Source organism: Cyphomyrmex costatus, unplaced genomic scaffold (genome assembly GCF_001594065.2).
Source record: "Cyphomyrmex costatus isolate MS0001 unplaced genomic scaffold, Ccosl1.0 scaffold499, whole genome shotgun sequence".
Classification (NCBI taxonomy): Eukaryota; Metazoa; Arthropoda; class Insecta; order Hymenoptera; family Formicidae; genus Cyphomyrmex; species Cyphomyrmex costatus.
In genome coordinates this window covers 469,072-489,257 of record NW_017279259.1, presented here as the reverse complement: position 1 = coordinate 489,257, position 20,186 = coordinate 469,072, and the positions used below count along the sequence as shown (strand labels likewise).

Genomic DNA, 20,186 nt, shown 5'->3' with positions numbered 1-20,186 from the left:
GACGAAGAGGAGCCGAACGAACGGGTGACCACGTGACCATCGGGCGGGGGTGGCAGGCGACATTTCGCATGCTCAGAACCGCTCAGAGCACAGCGGCCGCCTCTGCAACGTATATCGCACACACAGCGGCCACGGCGAGGACCCGCCGAACACATCTCCTCGATGCGACGCTCCGGGAAAAACGATGGTATAGCGAAGCGAGTCTGTACATCGCGTGAGTGATACAACTTTGCCGTGGGGGGAGGGGGGGGGGGGGATGGTAACGCGGCGTTTTCCGGTATAGAGGAAAAAAAAAACCGAAGGTCCTCTCTAATCGGGGGGGGGAAATTATAAAGGCTCCCCTCGCGCGCCGCGGCGGTGCAGGTCCTGCGTGTCCGCGGGTGCAGGACGTATATCCTCCTGCATCCCTTGCGCGAAACGGGCGGGGAGCGACGTGATTCCGCGAGGAGCGAGATCCGGACGAGGCCTCTCGCGCGGCCGAAACGACGTGGGTTTTCTTCATCGTTCCGACAGCATATCGCCGACGCGACGGTGCTCTCTGTGTGTGTTTTGTGTGTGGGTGTGTGTGTGTGTATATTAATATATATACATATATATATGTGTGTGTGTGTGTTGTGTGCCGGGCGGTGCGCAAAACGTAACGCACGCGTAACGCAGGGTGGTGGTTGAACACGCACAACGTGAGAATGATGTTTCCGTAGTCCCGGAAGATGCGGGGAGAGTGAAAATCCGGGCGAAAAAAGAGAGAAAAAAGTAAACGTGGTAAATGCGTGGATATACCGTTACGACGTGTTTACGCGCATAATATAGACACGCGCGCGTTACGTGTCCTCGGGATAACGATGCTGTTATCAGGAGGCGATCGTCGACGGCATCCTTGAACGCACGTTTGTCGTCGAGCACCACTCCGTTTTCGAGTCTGGAGCCAACGACGGAATGTAAGATTCTGATCGATGTTTTTGCTTTATTATATAGATTTCGCTTCGACGAATTTCCGCGAGGATTTCTCTCTTCTCGATGCTCCTGACGGAACATCCCTTTAATTCGCACGATTAATATACATACGTATAGCGAATCGAGATTTTTGTCAAATCATACACCGCGTGTCCTGACAAACAGCGATCTTTCACGACTACGCGCGGGAATGGGCCTTTCTAAAAAAATTAAAATTTAAAAGTCCTGCCAAAGTTAAAAATACGTACAAGTCCGATAAAAAGAATATAAAAATGGGATTTGAAAAATACATATGTTGAAGTACATAACTTATATTTTATCGATACGGATAATATAGAATGAGTTAAAAATATGATTACTATGTATTTGTATCTTTTACAAATTTTTGGCATTATCATAATTCTTACAGAAAGATCTATTTCTATATATGTGTCTATTTATAAACTTTTTAAAATATTTATTAAATAAACATATCATCATGGTATATTTTAAGATTACTAAATTATTGCATTAATTTTGTGTTACGCGTTTGTAACTTTGAAATTTTTACTAATAACTTTAAAAAATAATTACATTTATTGTAATTTGTAATATTTTAGAATTTGTGTTAATGCGGCTCTTCCGGTTTACTAATTATCTATTTTTGAAGAAACACTCTTTAAAAAGAGATAATATATCCTTTTCACCTCCACATGTTAATTATGTGACAGAAATTTAAAGGGTCCTGATAAGAACACAACGTTTTGTACGCGCACGTTTTTCCTAAAGTAGCTAAATAAAATGAGAAAAAGAGAGGAAGAAGCAGCCGAGAATTGTGCTGTTCGCGGATGTTCGCACTCACGCATGAAACGTCATTATCAATTGAGCATGCGTAACTTATGCATCTCATTCGGCTCGTTAGAGCAGTAATGTATTTTAATTGGCCATTGCGTAGTATTAGGCAATACGGTCTCTTTAAAAAACGCGTAGGTTAACGATAGTTTTATTAAACTAGATTCGTAACAGTTTACCAAACAACAGAGAAGCGATAAAGTTCTAATATTTACTTTTTTGTGAAAGAACTGTAAGTTTAATATAATTTCGGAAATTATTATTTTACATCATCTTGCTCTCAGCGCTGTACATATCTTGGTATTTATTTACATTTACAATTTACTCGATGTTGAAATTAATGACTGTATTAATTAAAGGTAAAGTGGTTTATAAAAAGGTATTTGGTTTTGACTCTTATATGCCTTTGTCTATCTTTGTTTTTTAATTAAAGGTTATTTATTCGTTACGTCAATAAGTTTTAATCGAAAAATCTTAGACGTTATGACATTTTTAACAATTATTAACACATTCTATTTAAGCAATAGTATTACTGCGAAACTAATCTAGCTATTATATAGTAAAAAGATCTTAGAAAAAATTATTGTTTCTGATAAACAATTGTTTCACGAAAAAATAAATATTAAAGCTCGTAATAGTAAATTTTCTCGAGAAATAATATGGTAAATAGCTATTATGAAAACGAGATGGTTAAACAAATTATTTTCAAAGGACATCTATTTTATATATGTTTTTGATGCGGGTTTAGGTTCGGACAAAAAGCTTTTGTCTCGATAAACTTCTCTTGTGTAGCCATCCTTAGATTTCTCTCTCTCTCTCTCTCTCTCTCTCCCCAACGATCGACAATGTAAACCGAGCCATTAGGTGGACGAGAGAAGAGACCTGCGGATAAGCACTAAACAAGCGGCATTCCTCTTGTTTCGCTGCATTTCGTTTTCCCTGACGGTTGACAGACAGACAGCCAGTCAGACAGCAAGCTAAGCAACTCGTCCGCGATAAACACTTCGGCACAGGCTTTTGTTTAGATAAGTGGAGTGCCTTTCATCTTTCGCTTCGCTGTACATTAAGATATGCAACTTGGTGCAGCGAGATGAACTGCGACGATATACAGGGTGGCCCAGATTCATATAATATTTGAACAATCTGGAGAGTTGAGCTTTTATACGTCTTTTTGCATAAAATGTGCCAGAAAGTCGCAATTTATCCATTAAATTCAAGATTCAATTTCCTCACAATAATATAGTACTTTGCTATATAAGAATCGTTCGTCATCGATAAAATAATAATTTTCCAAAAAAGGATGAATTAAAGAGTTAAGCTTAGTTACTTATTATTTACACTTTCTTATGGTGATTTAATTTTATTCAGAATACTAATTAGTTTTTGATGAGCTTCCGTCAAAAGCAATCGCACTTAAAAGACTTTATTATCAAGATACTTAAATTTCTTATCAGCTGTAAAATTAAATTGTACTATATTGAAAATAGGATAAGAAGAGGTTGTTCTATTTGTGAAATTATGTGTTATGTTACTGGATCAATTTAGATAGATAGGAAAGGATGAGGTGATGGAGAATAGATTAAGACCTTTTTTTTATGTATAAACCAAGTCTCCTTCTTGGCTGTGTAAAGTTGAAGTGTAATAAAATCTTCGATATTATTCAAAAAGAGATGTACGCAGGATAAGAATGATCCACGCATCTCGAGGAACTCTTAAAGCTGTCTTTCGCACCATCATACGAAATATGTACGAGACATATGTACGCGCACGCATAAGGGCGGAGTGCAGATATAGATAGTGACTTGGCAACATAAAGAATACATAATGCAAAGCATCGAGAAGGCTCCATTGGCTGGTTTCAGTGCCTCATGGTGTACGCCTACCCAGCCAGTCACTCCACCTCTTCGACACGCAATTGGCAGACAATAATCGAGTTCTCACGCGAATGAGTTGCCCCTCTCGCGATCTTACAGGTGCAATCTTTCTTTACCTGTGAGATTGCGTTAACGCAGAGTCGATAATGCCTTGGAATTTAGCTGCTTATTTTAGAGTATAAGTCCATAATGTGACTCTCCGTCATACACTATTAAATGTAGATTATTGAAATAAAATATGTAGCTATAGTATACGTCATACAAGAGATTTATTAAAATTAGTAAATAATAAAAATGAGGATTTAATGTATCAAAAGAGATCGAAATAGAAAAGGTTTGACTGCACCAACTCTTCATCAGCTGACAAAATAAATGATCAATTAATAAAATAGTATAATCAAGCGTTATAAAAGAGGTATTAACCGCAACGTTTTGCTAACAAGGATACCAAGATGCTTAATAGTCTGTTTTAAACATTCTTGATGAACTTATCAAATTTTAATGTCAAAATAGTATAAACAAAAACTTTCACTTTATCGTGCCGATATAAATCAATATGTTCATAGTTGATGTAGTGAGAGATTTGAATTTTAACTGAGAGGTAACGTTTCTGGTTTTTAAAAGGCACACATATAATTTTGCCTTCGACTCTTTACATGTAAGTTTATATACGTATACAATAAACTTTTGTTTTATTTCCTATGGTCACATTTAATATTAATTTTATTTCTATGGTTTCACTTCTGATATTAATTAGTGTGTCCTTCATCGATTAAAATAACAGTTGTTTTCGTGAGATGAGAGAACTGAGGTATATATTGATGATTTTTAATCATTGTTGAAACATAATTCTCGTAGACGAGTTTTATATATGTATGAGGAGATAATTAATATTAACGTTTACCACGTGACTTAATTTAACATTTCTCGCCATCGAACGACGAATCAATGCAATTTTAACCATTTAATTGCATGAACCTCAAATCTCATCTTTTTTTGTCTCAAATTTTATAATTTATTATTTCTGACTTAGCTTGGATTTGTGTGCGTGATTCTTTAAGTAATTTTTTGGAGGACTCTCTTTGTTTATGTAATTTAATGAAAATATTGTAATACGATTAACACCTTTTTTTATGACGCTTAATTGTGTGCGTCTTATTAATTAACCACTTATTTTATTAGTTGATAAAGACTCGGTGTCAAAAAGTACTCTATTTTAATTATTTATAAATTATAATATCTTGTATTGTTTCTTCAGCTCGTTCTTTAATCTTTATCCTCTCACATAACTGTATACTTTTTATTTACGGATTCCCCCTCTCGTTATCTCATACCTTTTCAATAAAGAGACATCACTAATTTTCAAGTTATAAACGCAATGCAATTTTACTTTTTCATCACGATGTTTGCACGTTCTTTTATCATGTTCTCGGTATAAAGAGGAGACAAATCGATAATTATTATTACAGATAGAGTGATATGTTAACCGAAGACAATGATCCGACAAAACCAGCAGGGGTTTTAGACAATGCTGGTAACGTGTCTTCCTCGACTGAAGCCTCGGTACAGCATCCTCGCGCCGCAAACAATGGTAGCTATACATTGGCGTAGAATAGATGCATCGCTATGTAAATTCAAAGTTAAACAATTGTTTAAGACATTTTATCCCCCTCCCCCTTTTTACGTACAATATATTTAAAAAATTAATTTCTTCATTAACAGCCAATTCGTTGGTCAGTACGACTATCTCATTAATCATGCGCTTTGCATTTTGTTGTTTTTACATTTACTGTGTAATTATCAGTGCTTTGAAAATACAATTCATGGATAACAAATGGCAATCACTATTGCGAACCATTTTAAGCAGAGATGTGTATATGTTGTAGACATTTTGGAAATGGCATTTATAAACAAAATAATAAGTACATTTACCGAAGGTAAAAAATTTAAATAAGTTTAAATTAAATATCTATATAATGATATAATTTTATTCACACTAAAAGAAGACTAAAAAGTAACAAAAAAATTGACTGAACGTTTCTTGAACTAATGTCCATTTCTACCAATGTAAAATTAACATTAAACTCGGGCTTGTCTTACTTTTTGTCTTCTTTTAATTCTAACAATTAAATTAACCCGAGATTCAAGTTGATCTACATTGATAGAAATGGACTTGTCTTCCTCAGTTAGTGAAAAATTATTAAGTTAAATCATAAATAAGTGTATATTTAAACTCAAGGGATTAAAAAATATAAACGAAATATTTTGTCATTTTTATACAAGAAACCGAAGTTAAGAACGAGGTCCAAGACTGTCCCGAAAACGACAGCGTACCTAGTGGTGAACTGTATATTGACGAGAATGCTGAAGAAAAAGAGCCGGAGTATCCAGATTCGATGGAAAAAGCGGATTACGGATCCCTATACGGCGCCAACCAATATTATAACAGGTATTTAAACATTATTCGCCAGACATACAGTTTAATATGATTATAAATGTATAATGAGATTAATTTTATTTTAAAAAGTTATTGCAATGAAAAAATATTTATAATTTGCTGGAATTATATTAAATAAAATGATAAAATACGGAAGATATACTTGCCGTATGAAATATTATCACATTGTATCTTTTGATAATTCTCTTAAAATCAAATCAATCTCGTATACGATCGTCGAACTGCATATATATGTAAAATCAATAATTTGACTTGCATAAATAAATCTTTTGTTTATCCAAAAAGCAATTGGTCTTCATCGCGGTTTCTTCTCTTTCCTAGTCTATACAACTCGCCGCCTTACGGATCGACGACAGCTTCGAAAAACGCATCGAGCTTGCAGAGCCCATACTTAAGCTCTTATACATCGTCAAGCTCGATGACGCAGTATCCGTCCTATGCCAGTTACAATAGCGGGACGACGACCTTCCCGAATATGGCGCAAAATATATCATCGGCTTCCCAGGTGAGGGCGAACACGATACGTACGATTTCTCGTTTCAATTGGTTTCTCCCCAAAAATTGCGAATGACTTTATCTTCTTTCCTTCCGCAGAAATTAGACTATAGCGCTTACAGCAGTAGTTTGTACGGAAACGACAGGGTATCGTTGCAGTACTCCGGATATTATCCTGTGCCTGGTTATCATCATCCACCGCCTACTTCATTTAATATCGGAAACATTAACTTCGCTGGTAATCTTTTAACTGTTACGCGCTTTCTTGCATGATGTAAATGAAATTCTTTGTTAGGAGAAAGTAAACAATTTATAACCGCTACATAAACTGTTGGAAAAACGGTGATGTAAAATAAAACTTTTGCATTCAAGCTAGTTGTTTAATTGGAAGGTGGTTCGAGTCTAGTTCTGAAAATTACGTTTAAATGCGTTAACATTCTGATCGAAACTTTGATTGATATTTTGACTCTCGCACAAACGATAAATAAGAAATTTTACAATTCAAAAATCATTTGCACATTTAATGCCTGGCCTTTTACCAAATGGTCGCAATTAACGTTATTTTATATGCGTGAGAAGATTCGACCAAGTCGCTCACGTTAGACGCAACGGCGCACGATGCGAGCGATCTGACCGCACGGGAAACCGCAAACATCGAAGGTAATATTATACATAATCTTATATATATATTATCAAAGGGATAGGTGCACAATAGAACAAATATTAGGACCAGCCATAAATATTAAGATTCCAACTTATCAGAAATCGTGTATTCCGGTATAACTAGTCTGATTTCATTTGAAATCTTAATAACTAGTCTGATTTTATTTGAAATCTTAATAACTATAATCTGATTTCATTTGAAATCTTAATAATTAGTCTGATTCCATTTGAAATCTTAATAGTTATTCCTGTTCCTAATATTTTCTCGATTATGTGCAGGACCATAATATACCCGGACAACAAAAAATGTCTAATTCGAATCACAAAAGATATTTTTGCGTCTAAAAGACGACTTGAAACTCAGTAAACACCACAATTATATATATATAATAGTAATATATAACATCAATGTTATAATTTCCCACTCAACAATATAAATGCAATATAAATTATAATTATATTAAATTATTATATTATATTAAATATTAATAATAATTAAAATGTTCACACATGGGAAATTATAACACTGATATTATATTACTGTTAATATTGGTATTATGTACGTATAATGATGAAAAAATATTTATAAATTTTGTATACATATTCATTTTAAATTTTGTTAACATTGATAATGACCCGATCGGTGTCGAAACGTCTGATATTGTTGATATTTTTATTTTATTTTATTTTTATTTGATTTGTATTGTCTCTCTTTAATTTGTAATGCTTATTAATTTAAAGTAAATTGTCTTTATTAAATGTCAACATTTGGCTCTTAGCTCTTCTTTTATTTTATATGTTTTATACTTAAAGAGCTTAATATTATATTGAATTTATAAAAAAATTTGTACAACGACTTTCAGTGGCAACGACGAAGCCATGCAGACGTGGAAGGAGACAGAGCGGAAGCGGAAACAGTATCGGTTCTGCGGATACGACGGAAGCCGGCCCCGAGCGTATATTTATCTGGGATCTCGACGAAACCATAGTCGTGTTTCATTCCCTACTAACCGGACAATTCGCCACTAAGTACCGTAAGGATGCAAGCCTTCTAGCTCAAGTGGGTTTTAGGATGGAGGAAATGATATTCAATTTGGCGGATACGCACTTTTTCTTCAACGACGTCGAGGTACAAATTTCCTAACGTGTATAAATTTTGTACAGGATGATTACCGCAGAATATCTCAATTTTATAGATTCGAAAATGTAAAAAAAAATGTTCATGACTATTCTACGTGCAAGTACTTAACTAACATTTAATCTTAAAGAATTCAAGATTATCTAATTATTTATTTTATTTTCTGAAAATTATCACTTTCTCGGACAAATCTAGAAAATACTTTCTAGAAAACAATACAGAATGTTATTTATCATTATCATTTATAAATTTGCAAATATAATACATTATTTGCAATGATATGCACAGTTCGTTTCCTAGGTGGAAACTTTTCCGAGAAGAAAACTTCCATAAGTTGACCATGTGTTCTTTAAAAACTAACATCTGCATACGTATATGTGACTACCTGTATAGTATAACGGTTAGATTTCAGCTAGAAATACAATGAACTTTCGAATATTTTAGTTCGAGAGGAAATAAAATGTCAAAACGAGCCATATTTGAACCATATGCTTTATATATTCTGATTCGTATTTTTATATACAAATTTAAATTTGCAAAAAATTCAGCGTATTATTCTTTTAAAAAATGACAAAATTAAGATATTGAATTTTCGGTATTATAAACAAGCGTACGATGTAAATAGTTGACAAACTTTATTATAATAATTTCATAATTTAAAATTTAAAACGAAAGTTCGTCATTATAATAATAAAGTTTGTCAACTATATTTACATCGTATGCTTGTTTATAATACCGAAAATTCAATATCTTAATTTTGTCGTTTTTTTATAAAATAACAAGCGTTATCTTAGTACTTATAATTTTTTTTCTTTCGCAGGACTGTGATCAAGTGCATATAGATGACGTTTCGTCGGACGACAACGGGCAGGATCTGTCATCCTACAATTTCGCGACCGACGGTTTCCAGTGCGCGTCCGCGAACAATGGGATATGCTTGGCGTCCGGGGTGCGAGGAGGCGTCGATTGGATGAGGAAGCTAGCGTTCCGCTATCGTAAAATCAAGGAGATCTATTGTAACTATCGGAATAACGTGGGCGGCCTCCTGGGGACAGCAAAACGCGAACAGTGGCTACAGCTGCGTTCCGAGATCGAAATGCTGACCGACAATTGGTTGACGTCGGCAGTAAAATGTCTGAACATTATCAACAAGAGAAGCCATTGCATCAATATCCTAGTAACGACTACGCAACTGGTACCCGCACTTTCCAAAGTTCTGCTATTTGGCATCGGCGGAATATTTCCTATAGAGAATATATACTCAGCCTCCAAAATCGGTAATTATCAAGTATAAAGAAATAATTAAATACAATTATCTAAAAAATGTAATTATACAGGGTGTCCCAAATTGTTTGACACATCGCAGGTAGAGCGGACTAAGCTGAGTGAAAATCGAAAAGTTCTATATCATTTTACAATTTTCGACGTTCTTTTCAGCAGTTACTCAATGAGCAGAAAATCTTAAAATCCACGCTATGAGATAATTTTTAGATATTTTTAAGTTCTTCAAAAGATATCCTAATATTTCATAAAGGACTTCGAAAAATATCGTCTTAAAATTGCCTTCTACATGTATACGAGTATGTGTCGATTTTACTCGCTTATTCAACAATCTTTAAAAATTAATATCTCATTAACTATTGCAAAATTTGCAGAATGGTAGATGGAGGACTTTTTGACTCAGTTTAGTCCAGTTTATCTGTCTACAAAAGTGGTGTGTAAAAAAAGTTCGAGACATTCTGAACATCATTTGATCACAAAGCGGGATTTTGACCATTCTTCCATTATATTTTTAGTAGCAAAGTTACTGTTTTTGTTTTAGGAAAGGAGAGTTGTTTCGGTAGGGTGGTCGCTCGATTTGGCCGTAGATGTACGTATGTGGTAATAGGAGACGATTCTGACGAGGAAACGGCAGCGCGGGCACACAACTTTCCCTTTTGGAGGATAAATAGTCATTCGGACACTCAAGCCCTTTATACTGCCTTAGAAATGGGATTTCTTTAATCAAAAGCATATATGAAATATCAGTCTCTACCAGGAAACATTTCGGTCGTATGAAAAATTGCATAACGTGTATCTCTCTGTGCGATTTAAAAAAAAAAAAAAATTAACGAAGAAGCTATGCTTAACCAGGGAATGGAAGATCAAGTTACTTTTTGTTATTTTTTCCTCTTTTTTTGTAATAACGATTTGTTAATAATGTTGCAATTTTTTTATAAGTAAACATTGAGAGCTTGGGAAAGTCACTTTGAAAAGTAACTTGCATCATTACGCGTTTACTTGCTAAAAAAAAGTAACATGTGACGAATAACGAGTAACGTTACTCTTTAAAAGCAACGAGTTATGAATGCTGAGTTAATTTGTTTATTATAGTAACGAGTGATTTTTCCAATTCTGATATGTTACCTTTACAATTATAAAAAAAATTTATCATTATTAAATCAATTATCATAACAGAGTAATGACAAGGAAAGTATAACGATGTTACAGATAACTATAGTTGCTTCGATTCCCTGTACTTAATACATACACATATTTCTTCACTTTCTTTTTCTGGAGCAGCTTTTATCATTCCTATAACTTTTATCGTATGTAATATAAAAGAAGGAAAGTTGACACTTTCGCAACTATCATAATTATACTCGCCGATATTAAAGTAATTCGCGAGTTTGGTCGGACATCCTTGTCCACAAGTGATATAGAATGAAAGTAAAATTTTAGAGATAGCAAAATTCGAATAAACAAAGATTTGTGTATAATAAAATTCTTTCGGACAATTTTCTAGTGTTGGCACTTAGTAACATGTACTATATAAACTGAAAAATGGAATTTGTGAAAAATATATATATTATAATATACGTTTCATGTACTTAAACGCACTAAATTTGCATCTTTTTTCTTCTGATAATAACAAAATCAAAGAATTGTTACTCTAATATGCGTTAATAGATTCTAATAGAACAAATTTTTTTATCGATATATTGTTTACATAATTTTTCACAAATTATGACTACTATAGTTATTGTTCACTTAATATACCGTGATATTTCTATGCGCAAATTTATCGCAAACAATTAGTTTACTATTCATTAACTTCCATTAATTGTGCCTACTTTATACCTATGTTTGTCATATCACATGTACTTTTTTACATTCCTTTAGTGTTTATTATCACAAATATAAACGACATTATGTATATTTTGAAAGTATCCATATCAATTACACATTATACAAACACCATATAACAATCTTATTAGACATAAATGCATTAGAAAAAGTATTTATATATTTGTAAAAATATATAGTTATAACCATATTTTGGAATTGTACAAGGCTATTTGACAAACGAAAAAATGCATTAATATAATAAAAAAAAGGAACGAATTAGTATAATTACTAATTACGTTGACGTCGTTATGTGTAAAAACAGTTTATAAAAATTTTCTGAATATATCGTATTATTCGTTAAAACTATTAATAAAAATATAATTGAAAATATAATATGTAATGACTGTTCGTGTCTCAGAAAAAATTGCGAAAGTGAAAATAACTTTATCCTTTGATAAAAAAAAATAATGCATCAAGTCTATGTTAAATTATATGTGGTACTAATTTGATATCAGCTATTCTGAAAATAAATTAATATTCTATGATTCTGTTTTACTTAAACATATATGCCTAAATTTCATAAAAAATTCTACTTATTTCTGCTGTTAATATACTTCAAATTTGAATAATACTTTATCCGATATATAATATTTTTTATTTCCTGAATAATTATCTTTTGATATTAATAAAAATTGTTCAATAGACATTTTCTTAATTACGAAATGTTTTATTATCTTTTATTATTAATATAATCACATTTTCCTATACTAAATACAATCTCAACAATTTATTACACTTAGTTCATTATGAAATATGTAATTAAATAACTAAGTATATTAAGCCTCAATTTTTTTAATCGTATTTGAATATACATATATTTATTAAAATTGGAAAAATCAGAGAGCTTAAAGTGATACGATCAAAAAATTCTTAGAAATAAAACTATAATTACATAGTAACATAGGTAGGAGCAAGAAGAACTCCACAATTGTCATCCTTTTGCGCCATTAGAATATATCCATCATTACCCCAGTAATTCGACCAGGAATTTTTTACCAGCCAATAACCTTTTCCATTCATAGTACCATATCCAACAGCCAAAACAGCATGATCTAATTTATCCTCGGTGTTGCCTATACACAAAAATAATTTTTTAAGTACCATATTCATAATTTTTTTTCAAAATCATAAAAAAAAGTTTATAAATCTTACCACAAACTGGGTCATAATATACTCCATGAGAATAAAAAGAGAATGTCTTGTGAGAAGCATCGATAGCAACAGAGATAGGACCATGTTTAGCAATAGCGATTTTCAAAGCTTCTACGCTGCGTGGAGTGACGTTAACAAAACCTGTGATCTTGGCTGTTAGTGTTACGTTGTTTACATGACAATATCCATCCTAAAAAGAAAAAAAAATTTTTATTCGCACGTTATATCAATGATTAGGTACATTTTCAGTATTTAATAAATGTAATCGAACATATAATTTACCTGTCCTAAATAACCACCGTAATCCTCTTCAGTAGGTAAACCACCATGTTTCATTATCCACTGATACGACCGAAAATCTTCTCCACCATCGCATCCGTTATTACCAAATCCCCATGAACAATCGATGAGAGCCTGCAATATTAATACTACAATATTATTTCCTACAAAAATAAAACGTAGGGCAAAAAGAAACATGAATCGAACATAAAGGGAGAGTGACAGAAGCATAATCAAACATTTTAAGGAGCATAAATTGGAACAATGGAACATAAAAGAAGCGTTGTAAATGTTTTATGCTTCATTTACATTCCATTGTTCCAATCTAGGCATCTTAGAACATTTACTTGCGCTTTTGTTACACTTCCTTTACATTCGACTTACGCTTTAATTTGTATTTTCTAAGGACTAGAATTGATCCACGGTATGAACATTATATTATAAATATATTATTATATATTATATTACAATATTATAATACTTGGCATTATTTTATCTCTCTCTTCTCTCTCTCTCTCTCTCTCTCTCTCAAACAAAAAATTAATTGAATATAAACTAATTCATAAATTTTGACATTTTTACGCTGCTTACCTGTTGAGATAGACGTACTAATTTATTATACTTCATATAATATGCCCCTTCTACCGCACCAGTAGTACCAAAACTCCAACAAGAGCCACAAACAGACTGATCTATTTAAATAAAGTACACGCACAAATACACATCAACATATAATATATATATGTATATATATACACATTAAATATGATATTAAAATTACAAACCTTTGACTGGCGTTACAGCGCCATACAGCCTCCAATCTATACTATCGGGAACATCTGCAATTTCCTTTTCGATGATATGCGGGAATGATGCTCCACCATTAGAACCAGGGGTATATTGCTTGCCTCGTAAAGCCTTTAATTCGAGATCGCTACGATCCACCAAATGATTTACCTCTAACTGATAACCCAGATTGGCGCGATTTATAGAATGGATAAATCTGAAAATTATTTACATGAAGCAATTACATTTGGAATGATAATACACATAATATTCATCATGGCATAAGTGTACCTGATATTTTGTCTAAATAAATCTTTGTGATACATATGATCCAAGTCATCTTTATAATTTTTATCATAAGTTTTTTTAAATTTATCAAATGCTTCATGCAAATGATCCTCATAATTATGTATGAATTCACGCATTGGGTTAAAGGTATATATATGATTTTCACCTGGACCTGGGAAGCTGACGCACTCATCTATAAATAATAATTTTCTTTATAATTATAAATTTAATATGGTAATTGTTTTACTTTAATGTAATTAAAATAACTTTATATCAGTTAAACAGCAACTGGAAATATATGTATTATAAATACCTTCTTTGATTTTAAAGACATCATCAGAAGGTTTGTCAGAGGAATACCAATCATACTCTAAGTAATAATGATCATAATGTGAACCTAAAAGACTATTAAATCCTTTCATTTCATACCTCACAGGAATAGGTTCCTTGAATTTTGGTAGATGTGGTGATTTCTATATAAAGATTCCTTTAAGTAGTACAGATTTATTTACCCTATTGTATGCACAAATAATTTTATTCTTATACCTTATAACGTATCCAAAGAGTATACTTGTTTGTTTTATCCCCAATTTCTTGTACAAGTCGCCATTTTTCGCACGATAACCCATTGATCACCTCTGTTCCAATACACTGTATATAAATTTCAATAAAAACTACTTTGCACATTTTTTTATATACACATACAGGATGATACAAAAAATGTTTTGTATAAAAGTAGAATGATTTCAAGGAGGACGTTTTTTGGTCATGTTTTTTGTCTAGATGGTGACACCAAAAAGATATGAATGTCACCTCCACTTTTTTACATAATATGATTTCTTTAACAATTCTACATATGAAAATATGAAAGTACAGATATCAAAAATCCAATAGTTTATGAAAATTTCCTAGACAAAAAGTGTCTAAATTTGAGTCATAAGACACTTTTTATGTCTAAAAGACGACTTAAAGACGTCTTATGTTATAATTTCAGACTATGTATTGTTTGGGTTTATACCTTTGTATAATATTTATATAAATTTGTATAAATTTTGTCAGACTTTAGTCTGGAATTTAAATGTCAAAACTCTCTTTGGGAGCGTGTAGAAGATTGATAAACTGAGAAAAGTCTCGTAGAAATATGCTCGTTTTTGTACTTTTTTTTATTACTTATTGACATTGTATTTATGCACTTGCTTAATGTAGATATTTGAAATGTTGGCCTCTTGCAGAAATGCAAGCATATTATCAGTACGAACAGTTGGTGTTACAGCTAAACACCGATCTGATATTTAGTGTACTGCAGTTCCGATTCGATTTCTCAATTATTCTCTTGAGTCGATTGACAATAAACTTCTCTTAGGATTCTCTACACAAAGAAGTCCAGTGGTGACAGATCAGGTAATTAGTGTGGCCAAGACACTACTCTTTCACGTCAAAGAATAAAGCAATTACATTTTGTCTTTTTTTTGTACGAATTTTTCCAAAACAAAACAAAAACGAGTATATTTCTACAGGACTTTTTTTTCTTAGTTTATCGATCCCCTATACTCTTCCGAAGTTTTGACATTTGAATTCCGAACGCCCTGTATATCTATAATTTATAAAATTGCAGAAATGTAAATTCTACAATTTCATTTACCTCCATTTCAGGTGTATCTGGAAGAATAGATTGTGGTTGTATTTTAGAATCACTAGTACCATTCACTCGAAGACAAGTTTCTTCATTATTAACTGTTTCTGTTGTGATAGGTGCTATTTTTATACTAGCTCCATATTGTCCTTTGTGAGCCAATTGAAAAGTTTTAACCATCCCTATTAGAAAAAAAAAACAGATATTATGTCTTGATAATAACAAAAATCAAAATATTAATATCAAGGGCTACGGGCCAAAATAGTAATATTTTAATATGATGACAATTTTTACATTACATAAAATATCAAAAGTGAACGAATTGTTAAATTTTAATTTATTTATAATTTTTTTTTAAGATGGACAAAAGAAAATTATGGGTAAATAAACGCGTACCCATGGTGGACAATCAAAAGGGTCATTTTTGTTTCAACACTGAATAACTCAGTGAAAAAAAATCGTAGAGCTTCGTAAAAAAGGAAATTAAAGGTAAAGATTCGCTCTTTCTAGTGATGTAAATCACATTTGCGTACAATTTTTAGTCCATCCCGTGGAATTTCGCAAATTTCGTAAAAAATTTTGAGATCTGACATATCTTCATTTATGTTTGTGCAACTTCATAAAATCTCTGTGAGACCACTTTTTCAAGTAGCGATCTAAAAAGTAGAGATTACAAACTGTAAAATGCTTTTTTAAACATCTTGATATGATAATTTTTGATGAAGTTATTCTATCTTGAAGTTCGCCTATTTTTGCAGAGTGAAACAGGTGTTGCGTTAATTTTGTTGTCCAGTGTATTATTAAAATATTATTTTTAGCTCATAGCCCTTGATATTCATATTTAGATATCATATGTATTGTTTATGTATGCTATATCAAACAGATCTAAATTAAAAAATAGATAATAATTAAAAAAGATTTTTATTCTTAAATACCTCCATAATAATCAATCCTACTAGATCCACTGTTGCCATCATACCAAGCATAGAAAGGTTCTCGAATTTCTGCATATGGAATATACAATGTTCCTTTCACTGTATAAGTTTTACTAAATGTTGGAGCAGTCAAGTTTTCTTTAGGAAGTGCCACTATACAGCACAATCCTACAAAATTTAAAAAATATATACATAAGGAAACACATAATAAATAAGATAGTTATTAAACTAATATATATATATATATATAACTTAAATATATATCTTACCACAGAATATTAGAAATATAATATTTCTAAGGTTAGACATTTTCACTGTATCTCTGAAAAATATATAACATATGGATGAATGCTACAAACATTTATCATTATTCTGATACAGCTGACATGGCTGACCTAGCTAGATTATACTGATTACCCAGGTTTATATATATCATACACATATACATTATATAAGTAGTATACAAAAGTTTTTAGCCAGCACATTTTGTATTCTAATTTATAAACAAATAAAAGAAACCTAATAAAATTTTAATCATTATCAGGTGTTAGTACAAGATTTCATTACTCACACCTTGTACTAACACTTGACAATGATTAAAATTTTATCAGATTTTTTTTATAAATTAAAATACAAAATATCACTGGCTGGAAACTTTTGCATGCCACTGTATGCGACAATGTGAAATTGATACATTTATTATGATTTATAAAAAGATATAAGGAAAAAGCATATCGTAATCACAGCAATGCAATGAAATAATCATTAACAAATAATATTTATCAAGATAGCAGAAACATTGTAATTGGTAAAACTACTGTACAAGGATACAAATAAATAAAAAAACATTTATCAATTTTTAAAATAAAATTAGATCACATAATAATATAAATAAATAAATAGTAGTTATATAATACATCAAAGTATAACTACTGCATTATAAACAAGGAACTATGTAAATAACTTTCAAATATCCGGAAAAATGCAGATCGCAACGTTTTATTCTTTGTAAACATTATTGACGTCATGATGATATTATCTCGTTTTTGTAGAAAACATACATATATAATACAAAATTTATCCCCGAAATATACAGAAAACACGTCTCTTAAATCTCGAGAGAACACATAACAACCAAGTATACTTGAAATACAATAAATCACCTTTTTATATCGATTTATTGTTTGGAAATTACGATGAGAATTTCCTTTGTTATTGCGAATTCGGTACACATGCACTGACTCTGTTCGTACCAGTCTCTAGCAAAGCTTCTACCGATCGCCAGTAGGAGCGCCACAGAAAAATCTTTGCTTTGGACTTTACAGTTTACACTTTCTGCACTTATAATATATAAAAAGTATAGAGATATATAAATATAAATATTTAATGAAATAATGTAATATAATAGGGAATGAAACGAGAAAAAATAAACAAATATAAAAAATATAGGTACAAGGAACAAATTAAAAAATGCCTATTTCGCAAGCACATACATTCATTATTAAAGACTTTCCAATTTTTATCTGTTTCCAATAGAAACAATCGCAGACGATAATGATTTTATCATTTTGTTAATTGACTTGATTGACTCGCAAGGCTCCACAAGACTCTGAGTTGTTAGTTGCTAACTAAAGACCAAGATTTATGATGTGTCATGTCACAACGTACTAAAGTTATTCATTTGTATAAAACGGTAATAAAGTATCGTATATACCTAAATAAACATATTTAGCATCATTCTAGTGATGTATTACATAAGATGTAAATTAATAAGCTTGAGACATGTATATTTTTCTCACTTATTGCACGTTTTCTTTTAATTTTCGTTTTGCGTTGTCTTTCAGCTGTTGTACATGGGCCGAGACTATCCAAAAGGATATCAGTATTTCAGAACCAAGCTAAAGAGAGCCTTCGATAAAAACAAAACAGAGACTGATCCTGAAAAGATAGATAAGATGATAAATCACGGTAATTTTGTAACAAAAGAGTTGGAAGCTTTATACATGTTGCGCAAGTATAGAACATTAAAGAGAAGATACTATGATCAATGATAAAAGAAATGAGTTTAAATGGCACATCGACTGTGTATACATGTCTGATAATAATGCTGTATAAATTATTGCTACGTGTATTTTATATATAAATTGGTTAATATATGTAATTGTCATAAATTAGAATTACTTTATGTCTAATGTGCATATTGTATTGCGCTGATATTTATATCTTGTGCTTTGTAAGTAAAATGTTTCATCTAAAGAATGTTTCTCTTTATTCAAACGACTATACTATATGATACGGTGGTGCCGTTCTAACCTAGCATCAGTATTAGGCTCGGAACATTGCGTTTGATTGCGTTGTGTACTCGCAATTATTCTCGCGTGAAATACAATCAGCAAAAAATGTGTAGCCTATTGTAACGGAATTGTTTTTGCATTTTTATAGAATCTCCTAAAATGGCTGCTTGCGTAGCTGTTATTGGCAAAGATGCAAGTATACACAAGTGTTTTTTCCTCGATAGGTTATGACATGTCAACAAAACTTTCCAATACACACTTATTTCAGCAAATTTATTCACAAGTTGTAAACATTGAATTAATTTAAATAATAATACATATCTTGTAGAACTCTCCAAAATTTATCAAAATATACCAATGCACGGACGAAGCTGCTGGGTTGCAATTCCATTACAAAGTACATACATCAATTGATATTATAGAGGAAAAGTTGAACGTAGGGAATAAAACGACAGTTGATATACGCGATTTATACTTAGGTTTGTTATTTGCGACTGAGGAGTACAAAATGTACGTAATATTATGAGCCTTCTATAATAAGTCATTATCTAATCTTTAAATCTCAAGTCATAAGAAATTGACCAATTCTAGTCGATTATTCTTCTCACACTTGGTTATGATGGAGCAATTTCTTAGGGCTTAAGACTCAAAGCTTAGATAATGTTAGATAATTATGTGTTCAATATATTTTAATATGCCTGTTTTCAGATATGGTTATGCCACAAACACAAAGATTAAATTTGTCATAGTATTACAATCATCTAATGTTTCATTAAGGGATAATGAAATAAAAATGGTAATATTCCTTATGCATTATCAACTTGATATTTTATTAATTATGCATATTTATTAATATGCAAATATTTGGTAATCTGTTGATAGATTTTTAAGAAGTTGCATGCTGCATATTCCAATGCTGTTTGCAATCCATTTTACATTCCAGGTGACGAAATAAAGTCCAAGTATGTGAATTAATCTATCTATATATATGTATCAGGTATCTGTATGTTATTGATAATCTATGCATAAAAACATTATAATTATTTACACTGGGTTTTCAGATCGTTTGATACATCAGTGCTGGAAATAATGGGTGTTATATAATTTACAAAGATATATTAAAAAATAATTAAGGAAATATTTCACACATTGTCGCAAAATGTAAAATTCATATTATACAAATGCTTCATGTAACTGATAATAAATTGTATATAATAATTTATATGCTTGTGAGGTTG

General features: G+C 31.6%; 3 protein-coding genes across 5 annotated transcripts; 2 read left to right on the top strand and 1 right to left on the bottom strand.

The window, feature by feature from the left end:
* Positions 1 to 636: 636 nt before the first annotated feature.
* Positions 637 to 10,543, top strand: eya (eya transcriptional coactivator and phosphatase 2). Its single transcript, XM_018545371.1, has 9 exons — positions 637 to 938; positions 5,129 to 5,250; positions 5,943 to 6,108; positions 6,439 to 6,622; positions 6,712 to 6,850; positions 7,192 to 7,272; positions 8,139 to 8,404; positions 9,234 to 9,690; positions 10,236 to 10,543. The coding sequence occupies exons 2-9, from the start codon at positions 5,139 to 5,141 to the stop codon at positions 10,415 to 10,417; spliced, it is 1,587 nt and encodes a 528-aa protein (XP_018400873.1). The 5' UTR covers positions 637 to 938; positions 5,129 to 5,138; the 3' UTR covers positions 10,418 to 10,543.
* Positions 10,544 to 12,362: 1,819 nt separating this feature from the next.
* 26-29-p (C1 family peptidase 26-29-p) lies at positions 12,363 to 17,901 on the bottom strand. The gene is made up of 12 exons (XM_018545360.1): positions 17,818 to 17,901; positions 16,924 to 16,976; positions 16,655 to 16,822; positions 15,729 to 15,901; positions 14,633 to 14,737; positions 14,400 to 14,559; positions 14,090 to 14,279; positions 13,798 to 14,015; positions 13,604 to 13,704; positions 13,016 to 13,147; positions 12,734 to 12,923; positions 12,363 to 12,654 (listed from the first exon to the last, which is right to left on the bottom strand). Exons 2-12 carry the CDS (start codon positions 16,961 to 16,963, stop codon positions 12,470 to 12,472), a joined length of 1,662 nt encoding a protein of 553 aa, XP_018400862.1. The 5' UTR covers positions 16,964 to 16,976; positions 17,818 to 17,901; the 3' UTR covers positions 12,363 to 12,469.
* A 171-nt stretch (positions 17,902 to 18,072) lies between these two features.
* Positions 18,073 to 20,085, top strand: LOC108778245 (trafficking protein particle complex subunit 2-like protein). 3 transcript variants are annotated; one of them, XM_018545372.1, is made up of 8 exons: positions 18,073 to 18,103; positions 18,191 to 18,347; positions 18,499 to 18,622; positions 19,097 to 19,140; positions 19,277 to 19,458; positions 19,657 to 19,744; positions 19,831 to 19,910; positions 20,010 to 20,085. In XM_018545372.1, the coding sequence occupies exons 2-8, from the start codon at positions 18,309 to 18,311 to the stop codon at positions 20,050 to 20,052; spliced, it is 600 nt and encodes a 199-aa protein (XP_018400874.1). In that variant the 5' UTR covers positions 18,073 to 18,103; positions 18,191 to 18,308; the 3' UTR covers positions 20,053 to 20,085. The 3 variants fall into 3 exon arrangements, with proteins under 3 accessions (XP_018400874.1, XP_018400876.1, XP_018400875.1); XM_018545374.1 differs by having other exon boundaries at positions 19,892 to 19,910; positions 20,010 to 20,034; XM_018545373.1 differs by lacking the exon at positions 18,073 to 18,103 and having other exon boundaries at positions 18,344 to 18,415.
* The last annotated feature ends 101 nt before the right edge of the window (positions 20,086 to 20,186 follow it).

Excerpts from the sequence above, each read along its gene's own strand:
- eya (XM_018545371.1), top strand. The coding sequence starts at position 5,139 with ATGTTAACCGAAGACAATGATCCGACAAAACCAGCAGGGGTTTTAGAC. Across the intron at positions 6,109-6,438 it reads GCCAACCAATATTATAACAG|TCTATACAACTCGCCGCCTT; the intron begins GTATTTAAACAT and ends TCTCTTTCCTAG. Across the intron at positions 8,405-9,233 it reads TTTTCTTCAACGACGTCGAG|GACTGTGATCAAGTGCATAT; the intron begins GTACAAATTTCC and ends TTTCTTTCGCAG.
- 26-29-p (XM_018545360.1), bottom strand. The coding sequence starts at position 16,963 with ATGTCTAACCTTAGAAATATTATATTTCTAATATTCTGTG. Across the intron at positions 14,738-15,728 it reads CAGATACACCTGAAATGGAG|TGTATTGGAACAGAGGTGAT; the intron begins GTAAATGAAATT and ends ATTTATATACAG. Across the intron at positions 12,924-13,015 it reads ACGGTGGTTATTTAGGACAG|GATGGATATTGTCATGTAAA; the intron begins GTAAATTATATG and ends TTTTCTTTTTAG.
- LOC108778245 (XM_018545372.1), top strand. The coding sequence starts at position 18,309 with ATGTCACAACGTACTAAAGTTATTCATTTGTATAAAACG. Across the intron at positions 19,141-19,276 it reads TAGCTGTTATTGGCAAAGAT|AACTCTCCAAAATTTATCAA; the intron begins GCAAGTATACAC and ends CATATCTTGTAG. Across the intron at positions 19,745-19,830 it reads GGGATAATGAAATAAAAATG|ATTTTTAAGAAGTTGCATGC; the intron begins GTAATATTCCTT and ends ATCTGTTGATAG.